We start from the raw sequence: 9,527 nt of genomic DNA on the forward strand, positions 1-9,527 counted from the left end.
GGGTTATGACTCTGGTGGGTGTATTATAAGGCTGGCAGGGTTGTGACTGATGTATATGTGTATTGTACAGCTGGCTGGGTTGTGACTGATGCATGTGTGTATTGTATAGCTGGCTGGGTTGAGACTGATGTGTGTATTGTATAGCTCTGATGTGTGTGAGCGGTCTTGTTAAGGGCAGGGTTGTGACTCTGGTGTATTGTAAGGCTGGCAGGGCTGTTGCTCCCATGGCCTGTGTAGACAGCTGCTGCTGCTGCTGCTGTTGTTTTCTGTCAGCCTCTAACGTACATTTTCCGTCTCAGCGCTTCAGTTTTTCCGGCAGTTTGGGTCTCTGTGCCTGCAGCGTGCCGGTTGGTCCTTCAGCCTGACTGACACACGCGTCTCCCTGCCGTGGGCATTTCTGCAGCGGCCCGTTTCACGCGCGTCGTTTGGCCCGCCGCCGTTAACAGTGTGTGTGTTTTCTCTCTCTCGACAGGGCCGCTGCACAAGAGAAAACTGCAAGTACCTGCACCCTCCGGGCCATCTGAAGACCCAGCTGGAGATTAACGGCCGGAACAACCTGATCCAGCAGAAGACGGCCGCGGCCATGCTGGCTCAGCAGATGCAGTTCATGATCCCGGGCACCAGCATGCAGCACGCCGTCGTGAGTACCCTGCACAACCCCCCCCCTATTATACACAGCCCCGCCCTCAGATATGCACAGCCCCGCCCTCAGATATGCACAGCCCCGCCCTCAGATATGCACAGCCCCGCCCTCAGATATGCACAGCCCCGCCCTCAGATATGCACAGCCCCGCCCTCAATTATGCACAGCCCCGCCCTCAATTATGCACAGCCCGCCCTCAATTATGCACAGCCCCGCCCTCAATTATGCACAGCCCCGCCCTCAATTATGCACAGCCCCGCCCTCAATTATGCACAGCCCCGCCCTCAATTATGCACAGCCCCGCCCTCAATTATGCACAGCCCCGCCCTCAATTATGCACAGCCCCGCCCTCAATTATGCACAGCCCCGCCCTCAATTATGCACAGCCCCGCCCCAGATATGCACAGCCCCGCCCTTAATTATGCACGGCCCCGCCCTTAATTATGCACGGCCCCGCCCTTAATTATGCACGGCCCCGTCCTTAATTATGCACGGCCCCGTCCTTAATTATGCACAGCCCCCGCCCTTAATTATGCACAGCCCCGCCCTCTCTTATGCACAGCCCCGCCCTCAAATTTGTAGTACAATTATAGAGCAAGAGACGCAGAGAGACCGAGAGGTCCTATTGTAAGCGACATACATTGTCACAGGGGTAGAAGGTCTGCTGGCTCCGGCCTCTCTGGTTCTGCACTGCTCTGCAGGTTATGAAGGACATTCATGAGCAGAGCATGGGAGTGGAGCCTACAGCGATATGAATGATTAATGTTTAATAATGTTTCATACTCTGTGAAAATAGTGCTGGCTGCCGGGTTGGCTTTATTACAGGCTGCAGCCCACAGAGCTAGCTGCTCCAGTGCGTTTTATATGGAGAATACTGTCTGAAAAGACACTGCAGCAGACCAAATACGGTGCCTCCCATTTATTTACCGTAGACTGCATTTTATTGCTTTGCCTAAGCATCATCAGTGATGTGTAGTGTATATATATATATATATATATATATATATATATATATATATATATGTGTGTGTGTGTGTGTTTACGCAAATACAAGTATGCATAAACTGTACACGGTTGTGTTAACAAAGTGAGAAGTTTGGTTTAAAATTAGGTTTAGCACCAGTGCAAATGAGCTTTTCTGCCCCGAGGATCTCACCAAATCGGTGCTGAACAAATGCAGGCAGCAGATGGATCCTTTGAGTCGTTCACAAAGACTAATCAGAAATACCACTGTAATCCAATTAATAAAGGAATCACTGAGAGGAACTATAATGCCCACAACTAATACCTAGGTACAATAGGTAATTTTGGACTTCTAACAAGAGAGGAATAGCAGCAACAAACACCTTCAAACCACTACACCTTGTATCCCTCCCCCTCTCTTGAAACGGCATTGGCTGTGGCAATTAGAATCAATTTTCAACCAATGTGCTTGAGTTATTGCAGATCTATACAATGTTTTGATACAGAGTGTTGGGCCATCAACTGTATATTTGGACTATGAACACAGGCACAGGGTGAGTCAACATGTCAGTGAGCCTTTTTCAATGATAGGAAGGGATTTACAATAGTCTTGTAACAATGTCTTGGCACAAAAATCTTAGCTAATGTACCTTTTAGTAATAGCTAAAGCGGATAAGATTAACAGTACCGCTCAGAGGTAAACTTGAGTATAGAGGGGGATGTCCCCTGGTCCTACCCATGCAGTGAACAGCCATGTTGGAAATGCCGGTTATAGTACACCCTTTACGTCTGCTCTTGTCAAATATAGTTACTTGATAAGTACTTGATAAGGGACTATGTAGATTCTTAAAGATTTTGACTGCGTTTGCGCCAATGTCCAAGAAGTCCTTTGTAGCTCAGTTAAAATTAGCATTCATTTAGCTTCATTAGCGCTATCTGGTACGGACAAACATTGTCAGCTAACAGCCGGTAATTGAATGTTAGCCAGCAATTGAATTCATACAGTCAGTGAATGACATAACGAGACAGACCATCGCTTGTCTCACAGTTGCATCAGTCTTTAGGGAAACAAAAGATTGTTGTTGTTGTGGTGTAGACTGCAGTTGTCGTGGCAGTGCAGTGGTGTGAAACGGATCGGCGTTTTGGCTGTTGCTTTGTGTTTGTGCCCAGTGAGCATGGTGACGTAGGAGCTCTCATAGTGTACTACACGCCTGTTCCTGCTCAGCCCACAGATACTCTCATACTCTCACAACTCCACAAAGAGCTCACCGCCCCAGCAGGAAAGCGCTGAGTTATTAAGGAGACGCTGAACGAGTGTAATGCATTACGCAGGGGCCCAGCAGAAAAGCGCTGGGTTATTAGGGAGACGCTGAACGAGTGTAATGCATTACACAGGGGCCCAGCAGAAAAGCGCTGGGTTATTAGGGAGACGCTGAACGAGTGTAATGCATTACACAGGGGCCTAGCAGAAAAGCGCTGGGTTATTAGGGAGACGCTGAACGAGTGTAATGCATTACACAGGGGCCCAGCAGAAAAGCGCTGGGTTATTAGGGAGACGCTGAACGAGTGTAATGCATTACACAGGGGCCTAGCAGAAAAGCGCTGGGTTATTAGCAAGACAATAAATGGATGTAATGCATTAAGCAGGTGCCCAGCAGAAAAGCGCTGGGTTATTAGCAAGACAATAAATGGATGTAATTCATTACGCTGGGCCTAGCAGAAAAGCGCTGGGTTATTAGCAAGACAATAAATGGATGTAATTCATTACGCTGGGCCTAGCAGAAAAGCGCTGGGTTATTAGCAAGACAATAAATGGATGTAATTCATTACGCTGGGCCCAGCAGAAAAGCGCTGGGTTATTAAGGAAGTGCTAAGCAGATGTAATGCATTACGCAGGGCCCAGTCGGTGTTGCTCCGAGGCTAATGCAGGTGAATGTCCTCTTCTCTCTCTCTCCGCACAGCCCTCCTTTCCCGTCACGCAGGGCCTGGGGACGAGCCCCGCCCTCAGCTACGCGCCGTACCTCACCCCCATGACGCACGGGGTGGGGCTGGTTCCCACGGAGATGCTGCCCAGCGCCCCCGTCATCATGCCCAGCAGCCCCCCCGTCACGATGCAGGGGTCCTCCAACACGCAGAAGCTACTGCGCACCGACAAGCTGGAGGTGACCAATCACAACCCCCCTTAATTAGACTTTAACACAAACAAGCTGGAGGTGACCAATCACAACCCCCCTTAATTAGACTTTAACACAAACAAGCTGGAGGTGACCAATCCCAACCCCCCCCCCCCTTAATTAGACTTTAACACAAACAAGCTGGAGGTGACCAATCACAACCCCCCTTAATTAGACTTTAACACAAACAAGCTGGAGGTGACCAATCAAAACCCCCCTTAATTAGACTTTAACACAAACAAGCTGGAGTTGACCAATCACAACCCCCCTTAATTATACTTTAACACAAACAAGCTGGAGATGACCAATCACAACCCCCCCTTAATTAGACTTCTACACCAAAAAGCAGGAGGTGACCAATCACAACCCCCCTTGACTAGACTTCAACACCAAAAAGCTGGAGGGACCAATCAGAATATGCCTCAACAAGCTTGCAGTTAACAATGAGGGAAAGTGTAGTTTCCATTTTGATTCAGCCCTAAACAAAGTTGGAGGTGGGAAATCTCACTTTGCCTGTGTTCACACTTAAGACGATGTGCGACTTCTTCATGTAATACGTGCTATTTCAGGTGTAACTGAGCGTTTTAGTTAGCAAGTTATTTGAAGTGAAACATTGCAATTAAGATGCAATGATACATTAATCTGTAATACCTATTGATGTACTTGTTACTCTTTCTGACTGTGTGTCATGTTGTGTTGTCCTATTGTGTGTGTATGTGTTAACGTGCTTGTTTGTGTTTGTGTGTATATTTGCATTGTATGCATGTATTTGTGTGCGTGGATGTGTTGTGCATGTGTTTGTGTGTGTTTGCACGTGTTTGTGTGCGTTTGCACATGTTTGTGCGTATGTGTGTATGTGTGTGCATGCGTGTGTGTGTGTGTTTGTGTGTGTGCGTACATGCATGTGCGCCTGTGTGTGTGTGTGTGTGAGTGTGCGTGCGTGCCTGTGTGTGTGTGTGTGTGCGCGTGCGTGCGTGTGTGTGTGTGTGTGTGTGTGCGCGTGCGTGCGTGCGTGTGTGTATGTATGTGTGTGTATGTGTGCGTGTGTGTGTGTATATATGTGTATATGTGTGTGCATGCGTGTGTGCGTGTGTGTGTGAGTGTGCGTGCGTGCATGCGTATGTGTGTGTGTGTGTGTGTGTGTGCCTGCCTGCGTGCGTGCGTGTGTGTGTGTGTATGTGTGTGTGTGTGTGTGTGTGTGTGTGTGTGTATATGTGTGTATATGTGTGTGTGTTTGTGTGTGTTTGTGTGTGTGTGCCTGCCTGCGTGTGTGTGCGTGCGTGTGTATGTGTGTATATATGTGTGTGTGTGTGTGTGTGCCTGCCTGCGTGTGTGTGTGTGTGTGTGTGTGTGTGTGTATATGTGTGTGTGTTTGTGTGTGTGTGCGTGCGCGTGTGCATGTGTGTGTGTACGCGCAGGTGTGTCGGGAGTTCCAGAGGGGTAACTGTGCGCGGGGAGAGACGGACTGCCGCTTCGCTCACCCCAGCGACAGCCCCATGATCGACACCAGCGACAACACGGTGACCGTCTGCATGGACTACATCAAGAGCCGCTGCTCCCGCGAGAAGTGCAAGTACTTCCACCCCCCTGCACACCTGCAGGCCAAAATCAAAGCCGCGCAGCACCAGGCCAATCAGACGGCTGTGGCAGCGCAGGCAGCCGCCGCGGCCATGGTAAGCCCCGCCCACTGACCCTGTGACCTCACGTGTTATAGATGAGAGCAGACTGGTACCAAGCTGGGACTCCACCCCAAAAACACAGTGCGCTGCCTGGGTGTGGTGCTAACACCAAATACTGTTCACTGCCTGGGTGTAATGCTAACTCCAAACACTGTACACTGCCTGTGTGTAATGCTAACTCCAAACAATCAGTGTAACGCTAACACCAAACAATTGGTTTAGTGCTAACACCACAAAGCTCTGAGTCCAGTTCTGGAAGGCTGCAGTGTCTCCTGGTTTTTGGTGTGTTTCAGCACTTAAGTGCTTAATTTAACATATCGATTAGCTGAAAAGAAGCAATTTCTTTCATTGTCTTGAATTTAAAGTCAGGTCACTGGAATCCAAAAACTGCAGACACTGTGGATCCCTCCATGACTTGCACTGCAGAATGTAAATGGTAAAATGGTAAATGGTTGGTATTTATATAGCACCTTTATCCAAAGCACTGTACAGTTGATGCTTCTCATTCACCCATTCATACACACACTCACTCACCAATGGCGATTGGCTGCCATGCAAGGCCCCGACCAGCTCGTCAGGAGCAGTGTCTCGCACAGCCCGGGCGGGGGATCGAACAGGCAGCCCTCCGACTGCCAGACGACTGCTCTTACTGCCTGAGCCATGTCGCCCCGAATGTATAATGCTAACACCCAGCACACTGCTTTCCTTATCCTAATGCGCGACAGGCTATGCTCTGCCTTAGTGTAACACAAAACACACCCTGCATACTATACACTGCCTCAATTTAATGCTAACGCCAAACATACTGCACGCTATACCCTGCCTCAATTTAATGCTAACGCAAAACATACTGCAGGCTATACACTGCCTCAATTTAATGCTAACGCCAAACATACTGCAGGCCATACACTGCCTCAATTTAATGCTAACGCAAAACATACTGCAGGCTATACACTGCCTCAATTTAATGCTAACGCCAAACATACTGCAGGCTATACACTGCCTCAATTTAATGCTAACGCCAAACATACTGCAGGCTATACACTGCCTCAATTTAATGCTAACGCCAAACATACTGCAGGCTATTCACTGCCTCAATTTAATGCTAAGACTAAATGAACATGCCGGAATTACTTAGCTGTGCACAGTGGATTGATACACCCCGAAAATTTAATCAATAAAAACACTGCAGTGATTATGGAAAAAATCTGCAGAACATTTCTTCTTTGGTGGATAAATATCAGAACAGCTTTGTACCAGTTATTGTTCATGTTACAGAACGTGCTGATTTTTAGGTAATTGCCAATGTGAAATGTTTTTAATGCCACTGATGCTGGTGATGTTTAGAGGTATTCTTTATTTATTAAACCCAACCACTCAAAATGCTAATTGAAACAACTTTCATGTCAAGGACATTAGGAGAATTCAGTCCTTTCTTTAAGTCTGCCGAGCTTGCTCAGTTTTTGGATTTCTTTACCCTAAAGTCTTACTTTCGACTTTCATAAAATGTGGAGCACTGTTTTATCACAATTTAGGTTTATTACTTGAATTTACAAAATATCTTTAACAATATTTCACACAACAAACAACTCTTTAGGTCGTAATGCTTTCTTTCCAGACTCATACAAAGATTGAATAGGAAAAGTCAAAAATAGACCACATGACTGTGATGCCTCTGATTGGCCAGGTCAAACACAGACCCCATGACCCTGTTATGGCTTTCCTGATTGGCCAGGTCAAACACAGACCCCATGACCCTGTTATGGCTTTCCTGATTTTCCAGGTCAAGCACAGACCACATGACTGTCATGCCTGTGCTGATTGGCCAGGTCATGACCACATTCCATGACCCCTGTCATGGCTTTACTGATTGGACAGGTCCTGCACCGAGCATGTGACTCTCACGCCTGTCTTGATTCCTCATTTCCTTTTCATCTTTTTCGTTTTTGTCTTCCTTTGTTTAAAGACATTGGCTTCTCTCGCTCTCCCTCTCTTTCTCCCGTTCTCCTTTTCTTGCTGCAAATTCCGTGTAGAAACAATCGACACAAATGAAATGAAAGACCTGTCTCAACTGGGTGCGGGGCCTTCAGCCGTTTCCGGCTCCTTCGCTCGCTGCTAAGACGGGCTTCAGGGTTTGCGCAGGGGCTTTAGTTGCTGTGTGATGGGCTGAGTGGCAGAGCGCTGTAGACGGCGGTGCAGGTTTCTGGCCTCCTCGCCGTGCTGAACGCGACCGAGCACGCGCAGGGCTGCGGCTGCAGGAGGAGCAGCTGGGCTCTCGCCCCGTCGTCCTGCGGCGCTCCCCTGTCCCGCCCGCGTTCCTCACCCACTCGCTGCTTCAGTGCTTCTTCCTCCTCACACCTCCCAACTGCCATGTCCCCCCCAGAACTGTGTCTGACCTTATTAATATGTATGTTAATAATATATAGGGGGTCAGAATGTCTGGCCACGTACCCGTTTGGTCTTACCTTTGGTGTGCCAGCAGTGTTATTCTGCGTAAAGGCGGTTTGTGGACATAGGGAAGCTCTGTGAGAGATCAGTGAGAACTCGGCCGTTCATCTTCCAGGCCGTTTGGTTTGTGCCACGCCCTGCGCCCTCAGTGCCGATCGGAAGCCTCTGCTCCGGGGCTCTGGCTGGCAGGTCTCACAATTTCCTGTCCATTCATCCCTGCTTCCTGTTCCTGTTTTTCCCGTCTTGTTGCTGCCGCTCCCGCTCCCGCACCTTACCCCCCAGCCTCACGGCCCTCATTACCGGGGCAGATTAAAGAGACCCCCCTCTCTCCAGCACGTGTCCTCCAGAGCTGCTCTCCCCGAGCTCACGCTTCCCACCTCCCCTCTCTCAGCGAGGCGTCACTGCCGTCTTCTCCACACTCGTTTTCCTTTAAAGGCCGCTTTGTTCCTCCATTTGTTTCTTTTCCTTTGCGTCTTGTCATTCATTCCTTCACTCATTCATTCATTCGCCCTGCAAGATGCTTTGTCTTACTCCTTCATTCTTTTCTGTTTTTGTTCGTTTCGTTGGTTTTTGTTTGGGGCCGATAAGAGAGAATGCAGTGTTATGGTAGACATGAGTGTCGTAATTACGGCATTCAGAAAGTCAAGGCCGTGCTACTGAAAGGGATTGTTCACGTTCTGGAGCTTTTACAAATACGATTTCATTTTGAATGTATGTTTTCGATTAGCCCAGATAGGGTTTGTGTCCACTGATTGATATTGTGGATATGTGCGGTAGTTTCTGGTGCATTCAGATGCAGCTTATCTGGCCATTGAAATTTAAGTTACAGTTGTATGTCTGTGAAACAGAGGAGTATTTATTTAATTAAGCCAAAAAACCTGTGATTGCCCCACAACAGTCATTATAAATCCGACAGGTCGGCCGATACTCCTGTAAATATGTACAGTACCCTTCATTGCAGACGGAAACTGTCTGAGTCACTAAATGATATTTAAAATATTTTAAAAACTGGTGGACTATCCCTTCAAACTGCACTGTAACCCATTATAGAACATCTCTGGGTCAGGCTTACACTGAAGATTTGAATGTTATGCAAAATTTCATAACCAGCATATATCTCATCACAATAGCTTGTTGAGGGAAGGTAGTTATTAGTGTCGTTATTAGTGAGAGTAGGTCGTTTTTAGTGTGGTTATTAGTGAGGGTAGGTAGTGTGATCCCATGAACCCTCTCCCCTCAGATTAAGCGTGTGACTAGGGCAGGGGACACACACATAAACGAGCGAGTCCAGACTAGACCAGCAGGACCAAACACACCAGCAAACAGCGCTCCACATTCTGTGCTGAAGAATTCCTGTTGGCTGCTCTCTGCTCTGAGAGGGGTGAGAACTCCGTCCCTCCCGGAGCAGAACGCCACTCAGCTGATCCCAGTAATGCGGTTTTGAGCTTCTACCGCAAGCCAGTGGGAAATGAAATCTATGAAATCTGATTACGCACCAATTCAAGCCTCTCTCCTCACAGCCCATGACAGAGATGGATGTAGCACAAAGAGCATTTCTTCTGAAAGATGCACCCCCCCAACCTCGTTGGAAGCACGGGCAAAATGTTTTTAATTTGTTCC

At 48.1% G+C, this 9,527-nt stretch overlaps 1 protein-coding gene across 8 annotated transcripts in view; it reads left to right on the forward strand.

Annotated features, from left to right (window-relative positions):
* The window catches only part of LOC133116223 (muscleblind-like protein 2a), a 63,894-nt gene that overhangs the window by 37,594 nt on the left and 16,773 nt on the right, over window positions 1–9,527 (forward strand). For all 8 annotated transcript variants that reach the window (XM_061225570.1, XM_061225575.1, XM_061225568.1 and 5 more), the window contains exons 3-5: window positions 473–640; window positions 3,568–3,768; window positions 5,199–5,453. In XM_061225570.1, the coding sequence (XP_061081554.1) occupies window positions 473–640; window positions 3,568–3,768; window positions 5,199–5,453 (624 nt within the window). The remainder of the gene's footprint in view (window positions 1–472; window positions 641–3,567; window positions 3,769–5,198; window positions 5,454–9,527) is intronic.

The sequence above is a fragment of the Conger conger genome, chromosome 17, assembly GCF_963514075.1.
Source record: "Conger conger chromosome 17, fConCon1.1, whole genome shotgun sequence".
Taxonomy (NCBI): domain Eukaryota; kingdom Metazoa; phylum Chordata; class Actinopteri; order Anguilliformes; family Congridae; genus Conger; species Conger conger.